This window comes from Ascaphus truei, chromosome 1 (assembly GCF_040206685.1).
Source record: "Ascaphus truei isolate aAscTru1 chromosome 1, aAscTru1.hap1, whole genome shotgun sequence".
NCBI classification, from domain to species: domain Eukaryota; kingdom Metazoa; phylum Chordata; class Amphibia; order Anura; family Ascaphidae; genus Ascaphus; species Ascaphus truei.
The window spans coordinates 416,225,001-416,252,036 of NC_134483.1; the positions used below are offsets into that span (position 1 = coordinate 416,225,001).

At 40.9% G+C, this 27,036-nt stretch overlaps 1 protein-coding gene across 11 annotated transcripts in view; it reads left to right on the plus strand.

Annotated features, from left to right (window-relative positions):
- INPP4B (inositol polyphosphate-4-phosphatase type II B) overlaps positions 1 to 27,036 on the plus strand; it is a 484,959-nt gene that overhangs the window by 65,657 nt on the left and 392,266 nt on the right. For 3 of the 11 annotated variants that reach the window (XM_075614672.1, XM_075614553.1, XM_075614562.1), the window contains exons 3-4: positions 2,931 to 3,049; positions 10,186 to 10,296. In XM_075614672.1, coding sequence (XP_075470787.1) covers positions 2,931 to 3,049; positions 10,186 to 10,296 — 230 coding nt within the window. Of the gene's footprint in view, positions 1 to 2,508; positions 2,749 to 2,828; positions 3,050 to 3,152; positions 3,458 to 9,774; positions 10,001 to 10,185; positions 10,297 to 10,330; positions 10,388 to 27,036 lie in introns of those variants that run through there. The other 8 variants (XM_075614586.1, XM_075614651.1, XM_075614643.1 and 5 more) reach the window with 8 other exon arrangements.

A 27,036-nucleotide genomic window follows, 5' to 3' on the forward strand; every position in this document is an offset into this window, starting at 1 on the left:
AAATGTATTCAAAAGCAGGCACAGTCACCGACGTTTCGGTCCTAGAGACAGGACCTTTATCAAGCCTAATGAGCCTAATGAGAAATCCAAGACCTCGTGGTCACCTGGATATTTTGGAGTAATAACTCGTGTATATATATATATATATATATATATATATATATATATATATATATACAGGCATACCCCGGTTTAAGGACACTCACTTTAAGTACACTCGTGAGTAAGTACATATCGCTCAATAGGAAACCGGCAGCTCACGCATGCGCCTATCAGCACGTCCTGAACAGCAATACCGGCTCCCTACCTGTACCAGAGCTGTGCACAAGTGGGGAGACTATAGAGCCTTTTACACATGTGTTATTTACATCAGTTATGCACGTATGAGACGATTGCCGTACGGTTCATGCGTCGAAAAGTAGGAAAAATGTAGTGCTTCACTTTAAGTACATTTTCACTTTACATACATGCTCCGGTCCCATTGCGTACGTTAATGCGGGGTATGCCTGTATATACATAGTTACATATATGCTCCGGTCCCATTGCGTTCGTTAATGCGGGGTATGCCTGTATATATAATATATAATATATATATATATAATGCGGGGTGTGTCTGTACGAGTTATTACTCCAACATATCCAGGTGACTACGAGGTCTTGGATTTCTCATTAGGCTTGATAGGCCCAGGCCTAGGGTGGCAACATTTTGGTGTAGCAAAAATACAGATGTCGCGCTCTCGGGCCTGATGGGAAGGCCCTTGCCTGTGGTGGCCGCCTCCTTGTGACCGCCCTCCTCCCGACTCTCAGCATCAAATGACGCTGCGGATGCCACAAACGTGACGTCACACGGCGTCTCATTGCCATGGCAACGTGACTCCGCGTTGAAATCACGTTGGTGACACTGCGATTCGGAAGGAGGAGGGCGGCAGCAAGAAGGTGGCTGCCACAGGCAAGTGCTTAGGGGTAGCGGATTTTCCAAATTCACCACTGGCGACAGCACAAAAAACTGGCACGCCAATTGTTGTCTCCCACCAGTTTAGGCTTGGTTAACAATATATACTGTAAATATTTGATTATTGGAGGCATTGCTGCTTTTATGGGCTAGTTCCAGGCAATAAAAGAAAAAAACAATCTTTACTAATATAATTGGAGTCTGTAGGAGATGTGTGCAGAGGGTAAAACATCAGAGACCTTTTTTAGGAGACATAAATGTAGTCTTTATTAGCCAGCAGCTTTAAACAGAAAGCAGCTTCATACTGTACAGCAGCGGTGCGCAAAGTGTGGGGCGGGAGAATTTCAAGAGGGGGGGGGGTGGCGCGGCGGCTACAGAGGTCCCGCGCTCTCCCCCAAGGCACTTAAATTATATGCCAGGGGGACCGCCTGAGGCCTCTGCAGCTTCACTTACCTGATCTTCGGCGATGCGTCGCCATGGCAAAAGACATCAAATGACGCCGCGGGGTCACGTGACATCACGTTGCCATGGTCACATGACCCTGTGATGTCATTTGACGCTGGAGCCGAGGAGTAGAGGGGGTGCGAGGCAGGGGGGGCGCAAGTTAAAAACTGCGCACCCCTGCTGTACAGTTTCAGCAAACAGATTAGCTGATGTGTGTGTCACATGGTGTGCTTCATTTCCCAGAATCCCTTGCTGCAGTGGAAGCACTGTATGCTGGGGATAATGGTGAAAGGCAGGGTTGCAGACGTGCTTAAGACATGTGAATGGTGACAATACTGAAGTACTCATTTATTCTGCACTATCGCAATGGGATTAACACGGCTATTTCCGTTTTATATACATACATACAGTTGCATTGGAGCGGCACTCGTGAATTAGTTATCTGGCCTGGGGGCACTCGTGGAGCATACATAAACAACTGTAGAAAGAGGAGGCACTCACAGGCTCTTTAATATAGTGGCAAAAAGATTTCCTTTATTCTTTTATAACATAGATCGACGTTTCGATCCACTAGACAAAGGACTGAAATGCCGATCTATGTTTAAAAGAATTTAAAAAAAAAAACTATTTTTGCCACTTTTAAAAATGTTAGGGCTGAGTTGGGGCAAGTTAGGACTCCCAGCAACAGCATCGAGAAGTGTGTATTTCATGGCATTGTGCCAGGGGAAAAGTGCACAATGTATTCTACACGTGATATATATATATTTATATATATATATATTTATATATATATATATATATATATATATATATATATATATATATATATATATATATATATATATAATATATTGTAACACACACATTTCCCTATTGATACTAATATGTTGCTTGTTCAGATTGACACTGCAATACACTTTCAGATAAATAGATATATCTGTGCCCAGGACATACTTGAAAACGAGAGGTAACTCTCAATGTATTACTTCCTGGTAAAATATTTTATAAATAAATAATATACAGTATTGCTTTCGGCATTTGACATCCTATCTGTTAATCAGTAACATTTTAACTGTAGAGATTTTGCTAGTAGTTAATTGCTGGAAAGTCAGCAAAGCGAATGCTACAGTAAGTGAGTGACACGGCGTGATGAGGTTTTCAAAGTGAATTAGGTCAAAACTGATGTACTTATTCGGTCTGAATAATGCGGGTATATTTGCCTGTGTGTCGGTGCAGATTAGCTTGCAAGTTGCACACCAGTGTTGTACCTCGGGCAGGGAAGCCTTGCGGAGCTGCTAGAGAAAATGAATCCTCAGCCACAGTATAGCATGTGACTTCCTATGTCTACAAAGGTAACTCCAAGGGACTTCCTCTGCTAAATCAGCTCCGTCTCCAGAGATGTAATTCAGACAGCTTCATCTGTTTCATCCTGTTGTGAATTTTCCTTGCATTTGTGGGGTGTTTTTTTTTTTTTACGCTGATCTTTTTTTTCCTCTCACTGGTCTTTTTTCCTCTCTCACTTGCCACTTTGCAGCATGCAAGGATCTGCTGGCCACTGCCCGTGATCGAAAACTCAACACGTTCGTGCAGATCTCAGTGACACGTCCGGGAGAGCAAAGTGTAACCCGATATGCTAACACTGAAATAGTGGAGGTGAGTGTTTCTGTTTCTCTTCCCCATCCTTGCATTGCTGAGGCTGAGTTGGGGCAAGTTAGGACTCCCAGCAACAGCATCGAGAAGTATGCATGTCGTGGCATTGTGCCAGGGGAAAAGCCACCATCAGATACAAACTTGCCTTATCATGACCATGCTATGCTCAGTTCTGCACAGCAGCAGCTACTGTAGTTGTTGAGACCCACGTTCGCCTTGGCTGCAGGATTATCTGCTCTCTCAAGGGCAAACCATTGATTTCTTAGCTTTAGCTCGCAGGATAATTTAGCTGTAGACATCCAGACCCCCTCTAGCTGTTTTACTTTTCCCCGTCGGTTGTAGTTTTGTTCTAACTTTAACTTATTGGAAGGCTTTGTACAGTTATAAAGGTTGCAAAATATGAAGAAGAGGGTATGTATAATGACTGCGTATGGTTCGGAACACTGGGTTACATGCTTGGGGTTACATGCTTGGGGTTACATGCTTGGGGTTACATGCTTGGTGACTGAGCTGGGTGGGGGAGGAGGTGGAACAAGGAAGTCTGGGAGTGTAGTGCCAGACAGGAAGGGAATTGCAGAGCACCTTTAAATGCTGTAAGGAAAATGTAACTGTAGAGCAAAAAAAAAAAAAATATGAAATAGTGGGGGAAAAAAGTTTATGGAGCCTTACATGCCTTTTGAAGAGGCACATTTGCAATTCCTTAGGCATATAAACTGGGAGGGGATGTGCCCAGCGTGCTTCCTATTGACGCAGATTTCCAGCTGAGTGCTAATCTGGTTGGCAGCATGTGAACCTTCAGCTCCTCTGCAAGTGAATGGTTTAAACAGCCTGCTACAGATCTGAGTGCTTTAGCTCTTTCTTTTATACTCTCTGGCGTGCTCCAGTAGCCGAAATGTATGATTTCGAGATTAATTTGCTACTTAAAGATTGACCCAGATTTTTCTCTGCAACCTCTTCAGTGCCAATTGCATTTTTTATACTGCAGCGATTGTACAGTCCCCGTTGATTTTTGCCATACACTTGACACCTTATGCCACATTCCTTTTGTATTGCTCAGCAATGTTTAGTCTTTTTTTGGTTCAATGATCATACCTTGTTTTCTCTTAATCCTTTTGCTGTCAGAGGGGCCCCATAAGCATTGTCTGGCTGGCAGCCAAGGGGTTACATTTATATATATATATATATATATATATATATATATATATATATATATACACACACACACATACAGTGGATGACAAATCACCAAAAAGTCTACTCGCCACACAAAAAAAATCTACTCGCCACCTAGTACCAAACATGTGCTGCTTGGGCCAATATTTACTCGCCCGGGGGTTAAATCCACTCGCCCGGGGCGAGCAAATGTATAGGTTTGTCGAACACTGTATATATATATATATGCAAATACAACTGTATGCTCATCTGCATGTCTTAGGCAGGTCTGCAACCCCGCCTTTTATATATATATATATATATAATTTTTTTTCTTCTCATTATTCAAACGGTCAAATTTGCTAAACCTAGAGATGTCATCCTGCATGGATCAAAGTCAGTGAGCTTTTATGATTCTAGACTCCCCCAAAAATTCCTTTTCAAGTACCAACACATGAAATCGTATGGGTTTAATTAAAAAAAAAAATCAGTTCTGTAGTATTAGATTAGAGGTGCGCAAACGTTTCCCTGCGCCACCCTGCCTGCTCTCTCCCCCTGATCGCCCCCCCCCCCCTCCTTACTTTGTCTTCTGCATCAAATTATGTGGCGGGGTCACGCAAGGTGCCGACAAGGTAAGGGACGTTGCAGAGGCCTCACGCGATCCCTCGGCATGTAATGTAAATGTCTTGGGGAGAGCGCGGGGCCTCTGCAATCTTGCACACCCCTGTATTAGATAATACTTACTGCATTTTTTCCCCCCATTTTGTATTATTATTTTTTATTCAACTCTTAATGACATTTTTAATGAGTTTTAAAGCATTCTTTGATTTCTATCGCTGGCTATAGCCCACCTCTCAAGCAGTGCAAGATATTTGCAACACTTTCCTGTTTGTGATCATTTGTTGCCAATATTCTCAGCAGATTGAGCTGCAAACTGTAACAATACAATTACCTTAGTAATAAAAGAATACATTGTAGCTGCTGAGTTACACTCACTGAAGGATTGATTTAAACTAACAGGCGGCCACTATGTTATGCACACAATCAGGATTTGTACACATTTATAACGGGATCACCAGCTTAGGTACGAATGTAGAATTATACATTATCAAGTGCTTTATATATTAAAATAATAAAAAAAAGACGGATGTAGTATTGCTGCTTTCAATGGAAATCTCCGGATTTTTATTAGTGAGACTCGCATTCCATGAGACTGGTTATACTACAAATCTGGGTGACTCACACATAAGCAGTGACAGTTGACATGTCTGCTAAACCATGCTAGTGGTCATACTCAAGTTCCCGATATTCACTTTAGTAGTCTTAGCAATGGGTCTGGTCATAAAATGGTTTCTTGTTCTACTCATTTTTATGACAGACTTGCCCTGTGGCTGTGAAGGTTTTATAGTGCAATGGGTGAAAATCAGAGCTTTAATAAATGTTACAGACAAATGTGATGTAAGTTCCCTCAGGCACTACAGGGGTTTAACCATTCAGCTTTGCTAAAGTGGTTTGCCCTCTTGGGACCAAATCTACAGAGCTCCGTTAAGTCAGGGCTCATAACGTCACACTACCTAAATCAGTAACGGATGTTATTTTCCCCCAGGTTAACTCATATCCACAAAGCTAAGTATATGCAAAAACAACGGCCATTGTTGAACTGATTAGTATAGGCTTTTCGTCACGTTATTGTACTGCAACTTTGCATTAGCTTCCAATAACGTGTCTGTGAATATATCTCGGCGTTACCCCCATCCAAACCCTGAAATAGGTGTTTAACTAAAATAAAATGAAGAAGAGGAAAATAATGCTATGTTACCCGTCCACTTCTTATAAAAGTCCTGTTTTAGGGTCTGGATGTGTAGGTGTTACCTAATTGATGGACCGTTGTGAATATACAGCATTAGGGGGAACACAATGCTGTTTTCCGGTCAAAACAGGATTTAGCGTTAGATTATTGGCCTTTGAAGATACACGTTAAGCCTTAACATTAATTTAACTTAGGTTAATGTCACTGTAAGTAACTTAACGGAGCTCTGTGGATTCTGGCCTTTGGTATTTCGTTCCATAATTCCTAAGCAGACTTCTGCACTTAGACAACTTCTGGTGCTGGATGACACCTTAAAGCACTTTGAAGTCAATGGTTATTCTTCGTAAATGTGGGCCTTAATCTCTTAGCTGTCAGCAGCGTATAGCTCAGGGGGGGGCAAGTTCAGTCCTCAAGGGCTACCAACAGGTCAGGTTTTCAGGATATCCCTGCTGCAGAACAGGTAGTGCTGTCGTTGACTAAGCCACTGACTGAGCCACCTGTGCTGAAGCATGGATATCCTGACAACCTGACCTGTTGGTAGCCCTTGAGGACTAGAGTTGACACCCCTGGTATAGCTGATCTCGCCAGTACTGAAAGAGTTACTAAGATTGCTGCTGGGTTGTCCTAACAGACGTTGCCGGATTTAAGATTTGTTAAATACTCCACAGGTGTATTGTCCTTTTCATCCAAATTAGATTCCAAAGTGCTTAGTAATTATACTGTAGATGTTAATATTCAGCGGCAGCCAAGGAGACATCCTGAGGACATTCTTAGCTCTCCTCTTCATGGAGCACAGCAGCATTATTTCTTGGTTAAGACAGCAATCCATTCTGCTTGGCCTTACTTTTGGGAGCTCAATTCATATTCATTAACCCTACGGGATAATATCCCCATGGAAGCACAATATGGCTTGCATCTAGGAGAATTATCCGAGGTTGTTTAGCTGTAGCCGTTTCACCGCTAGGACATTTGGCCACAAGGATAATTTGCTACTGCATGTAATCGTCACTTTAACCCCTAACCTAACCTTAAACCCAAATCTGAAACCCGACAAACCGTAACCCCTACCTCAGCGAAACAACGCAAACTGTCCCTAAATGGCTGAACGGCCGCAGTAAACTGACCATTGCTAATTGTCCCTTTCCGATGTGGCTGCCTGTTACGGCATGGCCAGCAAGACAACCAATACTGAGACAGCTGTGTAGTATTCTTGTTACTGATTGGGATTGGTCTTGAACTTCTGAAGTTAACCTGGGTGGGAGAAGATTGTGGAGTGTTTTAGAAGAGCACTGGAACAGGGTAAATTAAAAAAATAAATAAAAAAAAAATGCTTTTAGGCTAGCCCCCAGCTTCCACATGTAACTCTAAAATATGTAACCATGTGGTAATGCACCTTTTAAATGCTAAATCTATGTTCCCATATAGTCTGCCTATAGTAAAATCGTCTGGCCTCTTCTGGCTCCTGCTGGGGGAATTTCATGCCTGGCTCACATTTTGTGTTCTTTGCTTGTCCTCCAGGAATATATAGGCAGTTCCGACTAGCCCTCTTGGGACTTATTAAAAGTTGATTTTGTGTTGCTGCGTTTGCATTGCAGTCATAAAGCTTCTTCTAGTGTTTGACTATGGGATTGGGGTATTTGGAATGTGTTTGGTTTTACAGTATATGCTGTTCAGTCTTCCCTTCTGCCACAAGAGATTACTTTCCAAATACAAACCTTCACATAAAACCTCCCATTGCACAAAGGTGACCAGAATGATATCAACTATATTTTATTTTAAACAATGCCATCATTCTTCTTTTTTTTAAATGTCCAGACTCACAAGTTATTGGTCAAACAATTGATTTCATTAGGTTATCATTTGCTTACCTTATGGTAAAATATCTTCACTCCACACAAGAATAAAGACAGTATAATAGTGGAACAAATAAGCTAACATGATTTGCTACTCTTGCACAACTGAGTCACTTGTATGTATGTATATATGTCTTTATTTATATAGCGCCATTAATGTACATGGCGCTTCACAGCAGTAATACACGTGACAATCATATACATAACAAATAATACAAATAACACATAAAGGGAAGAAGTGCTTCAGACATAAAACTAACATTTAGGAAATGGAGTCTCTGCTCCACAGAGCTTACAATCTAATTGTGCTGAACTGATTGAGCCACATATGTTGAAGCAGCGACTGATTGAGACACCTGTGCTGAAGCAGGGACATCCTGAAAACCTGACATGTTGGGGAAGGCAGGGCTTGAGGACTGTAGTTGATCACCCTTGTCCTAAAGCTTCACTTATAGTGTCAATGACGTCAGGCTACAGTCGCTGGAAAAATCAAATTGAGATGACTTCCAGCGATCGCGACCAAGCCGTCGTGTCGCGCTTACTATAAGCGCACACGACGGCGGCAATGCATTTGTTTTGACGCGACATTGCGTCGCTGTCACCATCACTATAAGCGCATGCGTATCTAAACAGTCAATCGTGTTTATCTCCGTGCAACAACTTGAGTCAAACAGTTAATTACAAATAATTGACACATCCTTGTAAGAATAAATGAGTGGTAGAAAGACAACCTACCGCTCTGCTAAGAAGATTAAAAGCTAACAACCGTCCCAAATAACCAATATTATATAGCATACATTTAGTGTGTGTAACGTATAGCATTCATATGAGGTAGCATCCTATGTATTATAAAATATAATAGTTGAATGTAGTATTTCATACATATCCATATCTAGCGCGCTCAAACTTAGAGCATCTTATTATATTCAAATCATCTTCATAAATGACCTCCAAGGCTTAATCAATAATTACCTTTTAATAAAAAAAAACTTTGTAACTACACTTCATTTCACCACATAAAATCTATACCTGTACTGTCTCCACATAGCAATCACCGCATTGAGTTCACGTTTACAAGCAATAATTAAATATAATTTTAGTCTAGTCTGTGAAAGGAGCCGTCCTTGCGGTTATGCTTTTTAAAAAAATATTTTTTTTTAATCGGTTTGAAGAAGGGGGTCTCCGGAGAGGAACCACATTGATTTCAGCTCTGGGGACCCCCTGCTTCCAGAGATATTTACCTCCGTATCGTGTGCCAGTAGGAGTTCACAACACGGCAGCTTAAATGCCAAGAGGAAGCAGTGACGTCATCCCTTGCGGCTTCTTAATGACCCGCCTGACCGGGACATTTAAACTGAAAAGCGATACCGGCACCCCATAAGGAGTTGCTTATCTCAGGAAGCAGGGGGTCCCCCCAGAGCTTCGGGGACCCCATGCTTTCAAACCTATTAAAATAAATACTTTTTTTTTCTTTTTTTTTTTAATAAAGCATAGCCGCAAGGACTGCACCTTTAAAAGTGAAGAGTAACATTTTGATAACCAGTAATTGTTTCACAACGCTGTCTAAGAATATATCTTTGGTGTCCAGATGAATGAAATGTCCCAATGCATATGAGAAAATTATTAATCGTATTTTAAAACAGATGTTCTTGTAGGGGTATTTAGGTCAACTGAGTGTTATAAAATAGCCTGAATGGAAGGGGGGGAAAACCACTGTCAAGAACAAAGATTAATCTGTATGTGAACCTGACAGCAACAGGGTTTGTAGAAATAGATATCATTGTCAGCTGAATATTTTGCTTCATGGATTTAATCCCTCAAATGCTGCTGTCATTATAGCTGCATTCAATGGTGTGGCTTAATCAGCAGAGTTCCTGACTGTTTGTACAAATTACAGCACGCGTCCCCTCAAAAGAGACACAAAGCACAGTGACAGCTGGCCCTAAGGAAACACTTTTATAAACAGACTGGCATAGGAAATAAACTGTTTTATTTCTGCACACTAATAACAATACTGATGGACGCTGACAGATACACATTCACTCTTTTATTGCCGCCTGCTAGACTCCTGTGTTTTCCAAAAGCACCTCTTTTCAGCACGATTGAGTTTCCGAACGCTTAACTGCTAGATTAAGAAAGGTTGGCAATTTTAGTCTTTGGACAGGAACAGAAAGTGTTCTTTGAAATCAATATCTTTTCTCTTCCTTCCTTCCTTTTTTTTTTCTCCTTCACTCCCTTGTCTGCATGCTTGTGTGACAGTGTCTTTCTGTGCTGCCTGCAGCTGCCACCTTATTGAGCTCAGACTGTCTGCTTGTGCTATACAGGGAACAAGAGAGCCACTGTTTCTGACTGGTGTGACGTTTCCTTCGGAGTATCCCATCTACGAGGAAACTAAAATAAAGCTAACGGTGTATGATGTCAAGTCTCAAGAAACTGTGAGTATTAACTGGCTGCTTCGTTTCTCATTCTCTGTCTCGTTGGACTGCAGGGCTTGCTAGCATGATATTAAGGCTAGCAATGAACAGGGTAAGTGTGCTGGAAGTGCCACTTTGTATGTCTTCTGCTGCCTAATTGCATTGTAAAGGTGTTAAATGGATGGTTTTAAGCATCGTGAATGTTGGTTCTTTCCACTCGCAAGCTACTATGACTGTTTAAAAATGTATTTGCTGCATTTAATTTTTAATGAAAGGAAGTTTTTTTTTTTTTTATGGCTGTGAATTTGACCAGAAAAGCATTTCTAAGAAGCCCTATGCAGTTGTGTATATTTGGCAGACAAAGGGTTAACTGCAGACGTATTTAGGGCTCAGTGGAGCGAATCTCACGCTTTTCTGCATTTTGAGAAAGGGAACAGATGGAATAAATTAAACACTGCAAATAACCTTACAAGAAAGATGGCTCACACAAATGGGGCTCTTCACGGCAATCTGGTAACCTGCTATTTTACGGTTAACAAAGCATTGAGCAGAGTCCCTTTTGACTGGGATCTTTGACACTGAAATCGGCGCTGGCATCTTTACCATGGCCTGGAAACTTTTGCATGTTAAGTTTCTTATCTGGTTTAGTTTTGTCTCCGGTTTGTTTTAATATACAGGGAACCATAATGTGGGACGTGTGATAACGCCTTTGAAAGCTTTTGTAGCCATTATGCACTTATTTCATGTACCACTTTAACCATTTAGAGGCTGGGGTGGGGGCTGCACTGCCAAGGGCTGGCAGAGAAAGGGTTAACTATCTTCCCCCCCCCCCCCCATGTTTATACAATAATTTTCCCTTTTTAACTACACTTACTTTGTGCACTGTCCTTTGCATTGCAGGAGCTACAAGCACATCTGCCAACATCACTTGTTAGAGTTGCCACCCACATTGTGAGGCCACTTGAATATGCTTGCAAATATATAGTCATTGTAGTTTAATGCATATTGTGACTTCAAAGGAGCTTTGAAAACCCCCGCTGAATAGTGAATATGTAATCGTGAATAGTGTTTCTATTAGACGGCTGTTCAGTGATGGTAGTAAGCTTTAAACTGCAATGGCACAACCCTAAGCAAAACCAAATGGAACTGATGCCACCGCTGTTGTTTTAATAGGGGCAATCTGCTGTACAATAAAAAAAATAGCTTTACATAAAATAAATGGGGCAGAGAAAGCATGTATTCACTCCCAATTGGTATTCCAGCCACATTCATAATCATTTTAATAATTTTAAAATCACCACATGGAGTTTCTTGTTGATTCCCTCTGAAAGTTGCCAGAACTCAATAAAAGGTGCCCCCGGAGTTCCACCTCAACCCAGCTCCCCTGAGTTCCACCTCAACCCAGCTCCCCTGAGTTCTACCTCAACCCAGCTCCCCTGAGTTCCACCTCAACCCAGCTCCCCTGAGTTCCAGCTCCCCTGAGTTCCACCTCAACCCAGCTCCCCAGAGTTCCACCTCAACCCAGCTCCCCTGAGTTCCACCTCAACCCAGCTCCCCTGAGTTCCACCTCAACCCAGCTCCCCTGAGTTCCACCTCAACCCAGCTCCCCTGAGTTCCACCTCAACCCAGCTCCCCTGAGTTCCACCTCAACCCAGCTCCCCTGAGTTCCACCTCAACCCAGCTCCCCTGAGTTCCAGCTCCCCTGAGTTCCACCTCAACCCAGATCCCCTGAGTTCCACCTCAACCCAGCTCTCCTGAGTTCCAGCTCCCCTGAGTTCCACCTCAACCCAGCTCCCCTGAGTTACACCACAACTCGACTCCCCTGAGCTACACCATAACTGGGCTCCCCTGAGTTACACCACAACTCGGTTCCCCTGAGTTTCACCACAAACATATCCCTGTATGACACAGATACCTTTCAGAGATTGAGTAGGTCATCCTAGGTCATTATGAATATATGAAAAATGTCCTTTCATTCATTCTATAGGAGAGGCTAATTGCCAATCTGCCTTGCTCCACGAAGGGTAATTCAATTTATTCAAGTCCTCTGCACCTCTGAGCACCATTAAGCTAAGGAGCCAGACATACTATGCAACAAGGAAACAGATAAGAGCGATAACATTCAACTAAAACTCACTTTACACTCCTGGTTAAAATATGAACAAACAATTCCAGGACAAAATAGAATTATTTTATCACGTACCAATCATCTAGATTCAACCTATAAATCTCATCACTATCATTAGTTCATTTTGTTTGTATGTGGCACTGCACCTTTAAATAGCCAACAAAATAGAGAAAGAAATCTCACAGTATCGGTGCATCTGAGTTAAGGATGATTACTTGCATACACATGTATAATAAATCTCTAATTGGAGAGTGGCACCTTTTAAATAGCCCCTTTTTGTGTCTTATTTCTCAGTAACCAATTTGTCATTTGCTAAGCGGTGAAGACTAGAAGGCTATACATTAGTGTAACTTGGTATGGGAAACGCATGCCAACCTAATCATTCTTGCAGTCTTGGAATGTTATCTGAAGAGACGGCTATCCAAGTGAATCAGATTGTGGCTCAGAATTCTGTCACCATGCGTGAACATACTTGCAAACATGCAAAGCATAGCAGGGGTAGGGATGCTAGTGCTGGCATAGAACAAAGTAGATCTGTGTTGTAATATGTGGCTGGAAATGTATTTCTATATTGGTGGAAGCTGCTTAACAATAAACGTTAGCTGATTTCTTTACATTCTTCAGTGCTGTCTTAATGCAGAGTAAATGAGGACATATTGTGTGATACCTTTTTTATTTGGACTAACAATTAGCGCAGTCTTAAAATCCTGTAGACGTCATTGTCTTCAGAATAGGTACTGACTTTGTTACTTCGCTAACAGTGGCCGAGTAAGTTGCATTTCCGCCGCAAGTCGTATTTCTCTGTGGTTTAGTTATCAGCTATCCTATTATGGTTCAGTAATTAGAATGTGTAGATATATAACCAAGATAACAGCATCTTTAAAAAAGTATGCATGAATTAACCACACCATTAGTTAGGTTACTATCATATTGTACAGACATTTATTTTTGCATGCTGTAATATGCAGTTAACTGTGTCGTTTGTATGTTTACCATGCTAGAAGCGTTGGAGTTATCTACTGTCTGATGGCTACACACATTGGGCAAAATTGCACCAGATATATCAAAGGAAAAACTCCACTGACTTTCAATGGAATCCCATCTCTTTGATAAATCTGGGGCTGTCATTATGCGGGTGGCTTTGCCGCAGACTTCAGTAAATTGACCCCTACATGGCATACACAGATTAATCTGGGGAGGATTCCTGTTAGTCTCTGCAAACATAAATTTGCCATCATGGAGTGTTGATGATTCAGGGATAATCTGACTTCACATATTGAAACTATAGCAGCACAGAATCTTCTCCTGGTTATCTATGCTTGGCTATTAAATAAAGCACAATTTAATTACCTGCATCTCAGCTCAGATCCATTTTTTTTAATGTGCTCCTAGTTTCTAAGTGTCCTCTTTGATACCTTAGGCAGATGTGAGAACAAAGCTAGGAAGTGCTCCGAAATCTCTGACATTGACCTTCCTCTCTAACATGGAGATTTCCTTCACTTGCTCATGTCTCCTACAGAGAACCTCTTCCTTTTAAATACACAGTTCAAGCTCCTCTTAATCTAAGAACATCTACCAGGAGGAAGAAAACACCCACACTATCAATCTATAAAACTGTGATTGTGACAGTATTGATGACATAGGCCCAAATATACTTAGCGCTGCTAAACCGTAACATGAATGAACTGTGAATTTCATGTGAATGGTTTATAAGGTTCATGTGAATGGGTTATAAGGTTCATGTGAATGGGTTATAAGGTTCATGTGAATGGGTTATAAGGTTCATGTGAATGGGTTATAAGGTTCATGTGAATGGGTTATAAGGTTCATGTGAATTGGTGATAAGGTTCATGTGAATTGGTTATAAGGTACCTTACGGGTTGATGCCTATGATGTCTCCTTGTGATGTCATTTGTTGGTCTTCGTAATATACGGTACATGCTGATAGTAGAAGTGTATCTCCAGAGATTTGCAGCAGTATACTGTACTGTATACTTGAATTCTAGTCTTTCCCACCTTCCCCAACGCATTTTCTTTAGTATACCGTCACGCTAATCTTCACTAACAGGCCTTTGCCAGATCTGCATTCTGGTTTTGTGTTTCCATTCCCAATGCTCTAGTAATTTCAGTAACAACAATAGCATTATCCACACTATTGTATTATTTATTTAGAGGCGGTTACAGAACAAATTAGATGGGTGGGTTCCGCAATGTTAAATATTTTGTAAACAATGTTGTTGTTTTTTAAGCCCAAGACCCTAGACAGAATGCTCATAAGGAAAGCTTATCTAAAAAGTAAATAGTGAAATGTATTTTTCCGGCTACCAGTATAACCTCTAAAGAGCCTCTTCTTTTTTTAATAGTTGGTTGGCCATGCATGCAAGTCCTGGAGAGATGTCTCTTTCTGAAAACTTCATAGTGACATCTGTTTTCACATTACAAAGACTTTCTCCTCATATTGCCATCAGCCAGTTTATTTATGTTTCACTGGTTAGATTCAAGCTGCCTTCAAGATTTAGTAGGAGAGTTTTACAAATATTTGCTCTGCAGCTGTTCTTTACTAGCGAGTCAGAGGGTTTATGTATAAAGACTTGTTTTTTGGAAGAGCGCATTGAGTCAAAAAATTGATTTCTTACCTACAATTATTGGCGGCCTATGTTGGTATGTGTGTAACAATTTATGCACTTATATTTGGCGTATTTTTTTTATTATTTGTATGGTGTGCTTTGAGTTCATACATATGAATACATTAAGAACTGTTTGCATCCACCTGCAATTGTCTTTAAAGCCAAGGATATTATTTTCACCGATCTTTGACGAACAAACGTGTACATTCTTTTTATACATATCATTTACATATCTGTGCCACCGACAACCTCCAAACTCTGTCTCTAACTCCACCCCGCAGCGGCATCTTATTTTGTAGTAAAAATAAAGTTGCCGCACAACACAGCAAAATGGATGTTATACTCAGGCGTCACTTTTTTTGACAAAATTGCTTTTAGCGCCATTTTGTTGAAAATATTTTTCTGAAATATTGTATCATCTCAGACGATGTGAAATAACGTCTAAAGTATTTGCAGTTCTCATAGTACACGTATTAAAGATACAATATTCCCTTTTAAATATACACACACTAAATGAACTATAACATTTTAATTCATAATTTAATAAATATCTCTATTTTTATCCAACGACTAAGAAACGATCTCTGATTTTACGGTATCAATATGACAATGTATGAAATTGGAAGGTCAAAATGCATTGAGATTCATTACTAATTCCTCCATCTTCTACTCATTCTTGGATAGTAGTCATCCTTTTCCTCACATCTACTGGAAAAGACAGATTTTTTTGTGCTGTTTTAGAAGAAGCAGAATGGATTTACAGGATTTACAGGGAATCTTGATGCATCTAGAAAGAAAGTAAGGATACCTACATGTTTTGTTTATTTAATTGTGTATAGTTCCGTTTGTGTTTAAACATCAAAACTTGGGAAATCTCATATGATTTCAAAATAATCCGTTCTGTAGTATTAGATAATACTGTTTTGTTTTGTTTTTATTCAGCTCTTAATGCCATTTAAAAAAATCTTTTTATTAGTTTTTGAATAATCTGAAACAATATAAATACAATAATTCATGGGGAAATTTTTTTCTCGATAACTACTATACCCCTACACTGCCACAACCCGCCCACCACACACCATAGATCATATAGTATCTAAGAACCTTGCAAAAACACCAGATATTGCCACAAAACAAAAAAAAGACACCATCCCGATATCTGAGACCTGTTCAGTTCAGAATAAATAGATCTGTACATTTATATGAAAGAAAAAAAGAATATATATATTTTTAAATAATTTTTATAATCTATATACTATAACTCCAAGCATCACCTGGTCTCGTTATGGTAGAGTTATGTATTTCCAAATAAGACAAGAAAGGAAACTAAATATCCATTAATTTAGAGTGTTTTTGTCGTATGGAAAAAGTTATGCTCTCTAAAGCAGAGGTCCCCAACTCCAGTCCTCAAGGACCGCTAACAGTGCAGGATTTAAGGATAGCCTCTCATTAGCACAGGTGGCCCAATCATTTTGACTGAACCACCTGTGCTCTAGCAGGGGTATCTGTAAAACCTGCACTGTTAGTGGTCCTTGAGGACTGGAGTTGGGGACCTCTGCTCTAAAGCACATATCTCCCATGCTCTAGTCAACCATTGTGTCATATTTGGTGCCGATACATTCTTCCAGTTAGAAGCAATGCACAATCTGGCGACTAATAATAAATGTGTGATTAGAAAACTAGAGTTAGATTTAAGGACATACTTTTTCCACTTCTACTGCACCCAACAAAACCACTAAAGGATCCAACTAGAGACTAAAACCAGTCATTTCCTTTATGATTTCTAAAACTTGTATCCAAAAGGTTTGTATTTTGGAGCAAGACCACCATAAAATGAACCTTCCATGGAACAGTTACGTCAACATCTGTCTGAAGCTATAGGATAAATTTGTTTTAATCTGTAAGGTACCAAATAGCAACAAAAAAGAACTTTATAGGAATTTTTCATATGAAGCGTACAAATGGATGATGATGCTCTAAACCATATTTCAGACCATTGAGTATCAGAAATTGTACACCCCCCATCTATTTCCGAAGCTGAAAAGTACCTTGGTTGTATGTTGTATACAGTAGATGTGAATAAGTATAGTGTAGATCGATGATATAAGACCTCAAGTAGATGTAGAAAGAGTAATGATATCCTCACAAAATGTAGTTTCTTGTATCGCAGCTTTCTTAATATTTGGTTGTGATATACAATGTCTAATTTGAAAGTATTGAAATCTACTATTTTCTTCCAAATCAAAATCAGATTTGCATTGTGAAAAAGATTTAATCTGAGTCTGGTAATAAAAAATTGGCCACTTTATGGCACCCCCCCAGACTCCCATGGCTCATATAAATCTGAGGCCAAAGCAGGAGTAAATTCCAGATTTTGCAATATTGGAGTCAGAGGAGAAGGAAAAGATCATTTTAATTTCCTGAATGTTGAGTCCCATATCCCCAGAGTAAAGGCAATTATATATATAAATTAATATTGCACCTTATTGTTGGGGATATTGATTTCCCTCTTGATATTAGTTTTTTCACTTTAATAGATTGCCTTTATATCTGTGCCTATTACTATCAGCCCGATCTCATTGGCTGTCTGTCATTTACCTCACATCAACTTGTAGTAGGGATATATATACATTTTCTTTGTCACTAATCACTGTACATATATGTATATTCAAATTAGTATTGCACCTTACTATTGGGAATATTGATATTCCTCTTTGTATCAGTTTTTTTTTAATCCTGTTTTATTTGATTGCCTTTATGTCTGTACCTATTATTATTGGTTCGATTTCATTGGCTGTCTGTGATTTATAATGCGCGTGAGCAGCCTCAAATGTGAACTCCTGACGAAGCACGCTGTTGCGAAATGCATAGAGGTCACAAGAGGCTGCTCAACGCGCTCACCCATTGGCTGGGACAGCTGAACCAGGAAGCAGGAGCAGAGAAGAAATCTGCCGAGTGCCGGTGCAGTCCGGACGCCACATCAGCACCAGCCGCGGCTACCCGCTCTGCTTCCTATGGTCAGTACCTGACCCCCTATCTGTAGTTCTTCCTCTGTAGCTAAATACTACTAATAATTGTGTTTTTAAGCTATTTGGTGGTATTCGGTTAGCTTCATAGAAGCCTATGTTTATCCATTACCCCCAAGGTGGAGGGATTTGTTCTTTTATGTAATTGTGTATTTTTGTCTATTGCGCCATTTTTGTTGTGTTTGGTCATTGTATGTATTACTTTTTGACCATATATAAAATCTGCTATTTCTTAATACTGATAACTGGTGCGCTGTGTGTGCATTTCCTTTTCTTGTCTTTTTTTGCGATCACCTTTGGGTGTTCTCAATTTAGCAGTGTTTGGGGAGCTGCTCCAGCATACACAGCTGCATCGGGGCATTTTCAAGTTGAAACCATTGAACAGCACAGGCACGGATTCCTTCCATTTTGTACATGCAAATATAGATTGGATCTCAGTATCATGTACCATGCTCTTATATCGGCTTTGTTGAAAATTGTTCCGGTTTCATCAAAGACATTTTGCTGGAAATTGGGTTTTAATCTACTTCAAGACAAAAATATTAAGAGGAGAATAGAAGGGATATCATTTCATACTTTGATTTAAATAGACCAGAAGATACTTCTCCTTCTAATGTGTGTATGATGCCTTCAAGGTGGTAATTAGAGGTAAATTAATTTGTTTATCTTCAAGAATTAAAAATAAATACATTTTGTAATAGATAATACTAGAAATAAATTATTGGATCTGGAAACAGAGCATAAAAGATCAGACTCTCTCTTTCCCTCTTTCCCTCTTTCCCTCTTTCCCTCTTTCCCTCTTTCCCCCTCTCTCTCTCTCTCTCTCTCTCTCTCTCTCTCTCTCTCTCTCTCTCTCTCTCTCTCTCTCTCTCTCTCTCTCTCTCTCTCTCTCTCTCTCTCTCTCTCTCTCTCTCTCTCTCTCTCTCTCTCTCTCTCTCTCTCTCTCTCTCTCTCTCTCTCTATATATATATATATATATATATATATATATATGCTCTCATTTGAGCAAATGTCAGCAAGCCAACCTCACACTGATGATACCCATCAAGGTTGAAACATGTCTGTGAGTGGGTTAACTGACTTTGCATCTCCCAAGTCCTTGCTTAAAAGCTGTGTTTAAAGCAGCATGCATTGGCTAAGGGTTGCTCATGTAATGTGAGCATGAGATAAAAAGTGGCACTGTGTGCTCATTTGCATGTCATTTCCCAGAATCCCTTGCTGCAGTAGGAGTGCTGTTTGCTTTGCAGACCTGTCTAAGACAAGCAAATGAATATACAGGAATATTTACAGTTGCTATATATATATATATATATATAATATAATATATTAATATAATATAATACATATATAATATATGCCACAAATTAGAGGGTCCCCACTTGGTCTAAGTGACCAGTAACTGATGTTATCAGGGTAGTAACTCCCTCAGCTGTGCTGCTGAACACTCTCTCTCTGTCCGGTTTCCCTATAGTGAAAATGGGGAGGGTGGTGTGAACAGCCCCGTCGGTGAAAGACAGACAACGAACGAACAGTGCAACGTAAAACTGGATCAATAGAGGAGCTAACTGGAGCTAGTAGCTGCTTCCTGTGGCCCACATCTTTGCTAAATCTGGCTAGTAGAGTTTTGAACAATAATAGTATTACTGCCAATACACTTTCTGAGACCTAACGTCTCAGCGTCTCTGTCGCGCGAATGACGTTCACGTCTATGCGTCATTCTGACCCGATGCATGTTTCGTTCCTAAGAAGTTCCAATAGGAAAATAAATTACCTTCTGCATGATAACGAGCGGTGCTTCCAAATGAACTTGTTACATACCTCCTGTAGATACATTGAGCTACTGATCTGTCTTATTTGTACCTTTATAAAACTGCAGGGTATGGATACCCTCTAGAGCAGGGAGGCCAACTCCAGTCCTCAAGGGCCACAAACTTTCAGGTTTTCAGGATATCCCTGCTTCAGCACAGGTTTCAAACAGATTGAGCCACTTGTGCTGAAGCAGGGATATCCCTAATACATGGCCTGTCTGTGGCCCTTGAGGACTGGAGTTGGCCACCCCTGCTCTTGGTAAAATGAGTTTAGATAGGAAAATGGTTTAGTATTAGACTGATAGTAAATACAAACAAAAAGAAAAACCGGCGCCTTACAAGTCCAAAAAGTGTGAGTTATGGAAGTCCAATAAGGAATCGAGAAAGTGTCCAAAAAACCCTTCTGATCCTTTGCTACCAGATGGTCAGGTGTAGTTTCAGCCGTGCGTTCTGTAATATGTAAAAAACACAGAAAGAGATATAGTGCAATAATGCCAGCAAAAGAATATAGCTAACACTGACTTACAACATACAACTACGACTGACACTACATACAAAACAAACACTACACTGACAATTACAACAATAGATAAGAAAATGGTTTAGTATTAGACTGATAGTAAATGGTAATGAAAAACAAAAACAAAACAGAGCCCCCATGTCCAATGTGCTGTGTATCCACGTCTCAACTCAGGAAAGTTCAAATAAATGGAGCTCACAGCTGCAGTGCCATGGAACAACATCTCCTCGTGTTGAATATAGAGTTTGACAAGGCAATTAAAATGTGGTCTTTCTTGTGGCTGTGCTGCAATAAGTCACCAAGCATGGCAGGAAAATCTGCATCAACGTTGATCAGGGAAAAGTTGGCTCAAAATGTAACCATTTGTGCGTGATACAATGGGTTGCACTAGGCCTCCGGCAGTGAATGTGTTAACAGAACCTTCAGATCCAATAACCTTTTGAGGGCCTTAGGGGCCACAGCCCCCTCCAACCATCCCGACTCATCGCGATCACTTGACCGCAACATCACTGATGATAGGAACGGAAGAGGAGGGTCCTATGGAACGCAGAACGCCACCTTCCTTAGAGAACATGCAGAAAGCCAATGATGCAGCTTCTACATCATGAGGCCCGCCGGAGTGCCAGAGGACCCTATGACATTGTGACTACGTCATGGGTCCCACCGGAGAGCCGGACCCTATGACATGGTGACTACGTCATGGGTCCCACCGGAGAGCCGGACCCTATGACATGGTGACTACTTCAAGGGGCCCGCCGGAGTGCCAAACCCTATGACATGGTGACTACTTCATGGGGCCCGCCGGAGCACCAGAGGACCCTATGACATGGTGACTACATCATGGGGTCCGCCGGAGTGCCAGAGGACCCTACGACATGGTGACTACATCATGGGGCCCGCCGGAGCGCCAGAGGACCCTATGACATGGTAACTACGTTATGGTGCCCCCCGGAGTGCCGGACCATATGACATGGTGACTACTTCATGGGGCCCCCCGGACGCCGGACCCTATGACATGGTGACTACGTCAGGGAATGGAAAAACATTCCCGCAACATTCTGTATTTCTTTTACTAATTGTTTGTACAAGAGGACAAAGAAACAGTTTGTGTTGTCTTCGTCTCCAGACTGCAGCGCAATAAGAAAGAAAGATAGAAATGATATTACAAAGCAAGAAGAGGCATGCTCAAAGGGCACATAAAGAAACACATTTAAATAGGGGCACTGCTGCTTTAAAGCAGCAATACTACTTTCACACTGGTATGTCTTTTTTTTTTTTAACTTTTTTTTTCTAATTTTTATATGTAACGCATATGATAATATATAATTCTACATTCTTAGCTAAGCTCGCAATCATTTGGCGCTCCTGCTATAAATCTGTAAAAATCCTGATTGTGTGCCTAACATAATGGCCGCCTTTCAGTTTCAATCAATCCTTAAGTCAATGTAACTCAGCAGCTACAATGTATCCTTATATTATTAAGGTAACATTTGCAGCTCAAACTCCTGGGAATATTGGCAACAAATTCTCACAAACAGGAAAGTGTTGCAAAGATCTTGCGCTGCTTGGGAGGTGTGCTAAAGCCTGCTATAGAAATCAAAGGATGCTTTAAAACTCATTAAAAATGTCATTAAGAGTTGAATAATAATATAAAAAAACTCACTATTATCTAATACTACAGAACTGATTTTTTTTTTAATAAAAGTAAGATTTCACATGTTTTCCTGCTTTCAACAGAAATATTTTCTGCAATGTACTATGCCTCGTTTAAAAAACATATATCTAGAAAAGAAAACAGAAAACAGAAAATCTGGCATTGCAGCCTTGTGCATCATTTTACTCTCATTGTATGTTTGCTTGGGGCATCTATAGAAAGTAATTCCCAAACACTAAGGGAGGAAATACATCCAAACTGAAATATAAAAGAAATTGTAGCTAGGTGCAGAGATCTATACATATTGGCAGTAAAGTGATATCCTAGACAAAGTCTGAAATCATGAACACCAGACTTCTGACAGCATAATATATTTGACAATCTACATTCTAGTGACCCACTCTCCTTTGTCAAGGTTGAATAGGTGTCACCACTGCTTTCCTTTGGAGAGGAATACAGCTGCATAATATGTAATTTAATGTTGCCGTGTGAAATGCATAGCAGGTTCTTCCTGTCCCAGCTTTTAAAACAAAACATTACTGCTGAATGAAGTAGCATCCAGGTATATTGCGTGCAGTGAATGGGACAGAAATTTACAGATGGCTAAAGCTTATTACATCTCGGGTATCGTTATATGCATGGAAAAGTAACATCTGCGTGAACCAACAATGCAAAACATAGTGTTTCTCTGGGGCTATAAGAGTACTTCACATTCAGTTTATTAATTGATGAATTATTTTTTAATACTACAATAATGGACACCGCGCGGTCAGGATATGCGGCAATTAGGGTCCTGTTTGCCAATCCAGTTGGATTTGTGGTATATTAACGGTTAACATTTACATTGGCAATGAAGAGAAGAGGTATTGATGCTTTTATTGTTGGAGAACCCAGACTGCGAGCTACTGTCAGATACTTGTGACCCATGGGATATGGGATAGCACTGCTTAGTAAATATGGTCAAACTCTTCTTGCAGTACCTGTATGTGAGCACTTGCCTTTACATGAATGGTTTCTTACTCCATCTTTCAGAAATGGTTACATCATTTTCCACATGTGCCACATCTTATTGCTATACTTATTTGAAACCTACATCAGTGTAATTTTGATTGTTCAAGTCAACTAATTTAATCTGCACTCACAGCAGTGTCAAAATCTATTGCAACCCAATTATTTTACCTTGGGGATGAGGAACTTCATCCACTGTCACACTACATTAACATCCTTTATTTCTAGGCCTTGTCATGCAGTAAACCATATTATCAAATATGACATTCAAAATCAGCGGCTAACGTCATTATTGTAACAGCATACTGTAATAATAAGATGGTAGTTCTGTGTTATTATATTGATGGTTTCTTAGCTGGATCTCTTTTATAAGTCAAAATATGGTTGTTGAGCATACAAATCAGTTGTACAGTACTTCCAGCATGTTTTCACATAAGAGAGAAAAACGTGTGGTTTATTGGACAGTAGGACCATGAGGCATAATGGTACCAACGAGTACAGCTTGTGGCATGCTGCCCAATTTGATCTTTCAAAATACTTACAAATACTTGTCATTGTAGCATGTTTTTATTGCTAACTGGCTAGCATCACAAAAAAATGTTTATATATATATTTTTTTTAATAAAGTTAGTCACGTGGGATGGATTACCCTGCACTTTTATTGTACACCCTCATTTTCCAAGGTGAATTTGTTTCTCTATTTCTCTTGTTAGATTTTTTTGCCTATAATGATGACTCAGTTTGGTTTTCTTGGCTCAGTTCAGTAGGTCACTGCTGAACTGTGCCCCAGGTTACCATATAGTGTCATGTGTAGTTTTGTGTACTTGACCATATTTGAGATCTTGAAGAAAATATAGTGTGGTTTCTATATTCAGAATTATGCAGTTTTTCATGCAATCAAGGGCCTTGATGAGTGATGTGGGGAGGTGGCGATTCCTGACACTTCCAGGGTCAGAAGAAAAAACCCTCCTGGAAGAATTTGTGTGCTTGGAGAAGCAATCTCTATGCTGCATTGTGGGGGAGTTTTCCAGGACCTGGCTTAGTTGAGGCTCATGAGACAGTAGTCAGCTCTAGGCGGTTAAGGTTGCTCAGCAATAACAGTGCACTTGTGCTCCAATGAAGGAGCTAGGTTTTTAGTTTGATATGTTTTGTTTGTTTTCTGGGTATGCACCTTAACCCTGGCTGTGCTCAAAGCTGTGACCATGCAGCAAGGTTAAGCCTATAGGGAACCATGTTAAAAATGGTTTTTGAGGCAAAAAGTGACACTGTGTGCTCATTTGCATGTCATTTCCCAGAATCCCTTGCTGCAGTGGAAGTGCTGTATGCTGGGTGATAATGGGGAAAGGCGGGGTTGCAGACCTGCCTAAGACATGCAGATGAGCATACAGTTGTATTTGCATATATATATATGTAGAGGTATCAGTACCGTGTTAGCCGAGCTTCAATAATCAAAAAATAAATAGATGATACCGTTCTGTGGCTAACGAAATGCTTTTATTTGTGCGAGCTTTTGAGATACACTGACCTCTTCTTCCGGCGGTGTTACAAAGAAGAGATCAGTGTATCTCGAAAGCTCGCACAAATAAAAGCATTTCGTTAGCCACAGAACGGTATCATCTATTTATTTTTTGATAATATATATATATATATATATATATATATATATATATATATATATATATCCCTGTGTCCTGAAAGGGCCTAACACCTGTATTACCATAACTAACCCTGGGAAAAAGAGGTGACGGTGAGACAGAGAGTCAGCCCTGTAACGTATGTGTCAGAAGTACTGTAGGACTCAGAGGTGTGCGTGGGTGAGGCAACGAAAGGGTGCACTCAAAAACCTGAGAAGATGGCGGATACTGTGCCAGTTCCAGAGACGGCAAACACAAAAGGTGGACCCAGAGAAGCCTGAGAGCGGGGTGTTCCTGGGACAGGGCCAAAGCAAGAGACTGATCCAGAGTGGCCCAAACAGGAATCCGATTGGCAATCATAGCAGTGATGGGGAAGCCTGTGAGAGAGTGGCCAGGAAGCATGATTGAAGCACAGACTCAGAGTTGCTTTAGCTAGCGGGCCTGGACCAAGACTGAATCCTTAGTGAGACAATATTTTTTAGTAGAATTCACAGCTATGCAGCATGAACAAAAAATGGCAAATCACTGCAAGTATTGCAATGCAGAAAGAAACGATAATCTACAAACTGCCCAACTTCAAACAAGCCTTAATCTGTAACCAGAAATCCAAGCCGCAACAATGATGAAAATGCCAAAATCTCTAAAACTGAAGAAATTCAAGAGATATTGCACCTTAAACTGGAACAGTCGATGAGTACACTGCTTGCTGATAAAAGGATGCCGGGCAGGCCTAGCAAAGCCTTAGGCTAAGGTGCCACTGCACGCGACTGCACGCCCCCCTTGCTTCCTGGTGGCGCATGCACGGCATTTCACCGCGATTTGCGGTCTGTAGGGAGCTTTTTTTAGGCGCGGGGGCGTGGCCAAAACGGGTCGGGCGTGTGCGACCATGACGGGGGGTGGGGGTGCGGCACATTTTCTGCCGGTTTCCTCCAAAATAGAAATGAAAAAAATCCTTATTTACCTGCTTTAAATTACCGATCAAGTCAGCAAGAGATTGACAGACATTGGTTGCTCGTGTGTGCTCATTTATTCCAGTAATGTGCTCAGTATATTTGTATGGACTGAATCAGTGTTCCACCAAGCATGGCACGGAAAGCTGCCTTGCTGTTTCAACAAATTGACCTCCAGTCTCCACTCACTTCCCCTGTTCATGCCAGGCTGCCGGTGATCTCCCCTCTTCATTTGCTCCCTGGCGCACCATGTGACGCACCACCACACGGGAACACAATGCTGTTGTAGACCCTGCTGGCTGACACGTCACAGTGTGTAGTGAGCCAGAAAGCGAGGAGGCACCAGAAAGAGCTAGGGAGGAGGTAATGGCTGGTGATAGGCGCGCATACGACGCTGGCTGCAGCGGGGACCTAGCCTTACAGTTGTAGGTTATTTTGTACAGCTGATGAAGCTCAGGTGGCTACAGCAGACAAAGAACAACTTGGGCAAGAGATCAGAGATCTCATAGAGCATCTAGAGGAGGAAATGAGCTGCTCTTTTCCTTAGATGTTCTGCCGATGGAAATGCTGTGACTAGAAGGGCACCCCTAGAGCACTCTGCAGATCTGCAAGAACTGCAGCACAGGGCAAGTTCAGAAGCCAAGTCTGGAGCAGTTGCAGAGACAGCATAAGGAGCTGAGTGCCTGTATTGCACAGCTGCAGAGACAGCATGAGGATGTATGTATGTGTTTATTTACATAGCACCATTAATGTACATAGCGCTTCACAGCAGTAATATACGTGACAATTATATAAATAACAAATAATATAAATAACACATAAAGGGGAGAAGTGCTTCAGACATAAAAGTAACATTTAGGAAAAGGAGTTTCTGCGCCGAAGAGCTTACAATCTAATTTGTTGGTAGGAAGAACGTACAGAGACAGCAGAAGGGTGTTCTGGTAAGTGCATCTGCAAGGGGCCAAGGTTAATGTATGAGGTGTTAATTATCAGCCATTGAGCTACTCATATGCTTCCTTAAGTACGTGTGTTTTGAGGACGGTCTTAAACGTGGATATACAGGGTTCTAGTTGGATATTGTGGGGAAGGGCATTCCAGGGGTGTGGGGCAGTCAGTGAGAAGGGTTTAAGATGGGAGAGGGCTTTAGATACAAAAGGGGTAGAGAGAAGACATCCTTGAGCAGAACGCAAGAGTCGGGATGGTGTGTAGTGAGAAATTAGGACTGAGATGTAAGGAGGGGCAGAAGAGTTTTTGCAGTCGAGCAACAGAGGAAAGCGCGTATCTTTGTAATACTGTTGAGGAAAAAACAACAGTTGTTTGCTACCTTTTGAATGTCAGAAGAGAATGTGAAAGAGGAGTCAACCGTGACCCCTAGGCAGCGTGCTTGTGCTACTGGGTGAATAATA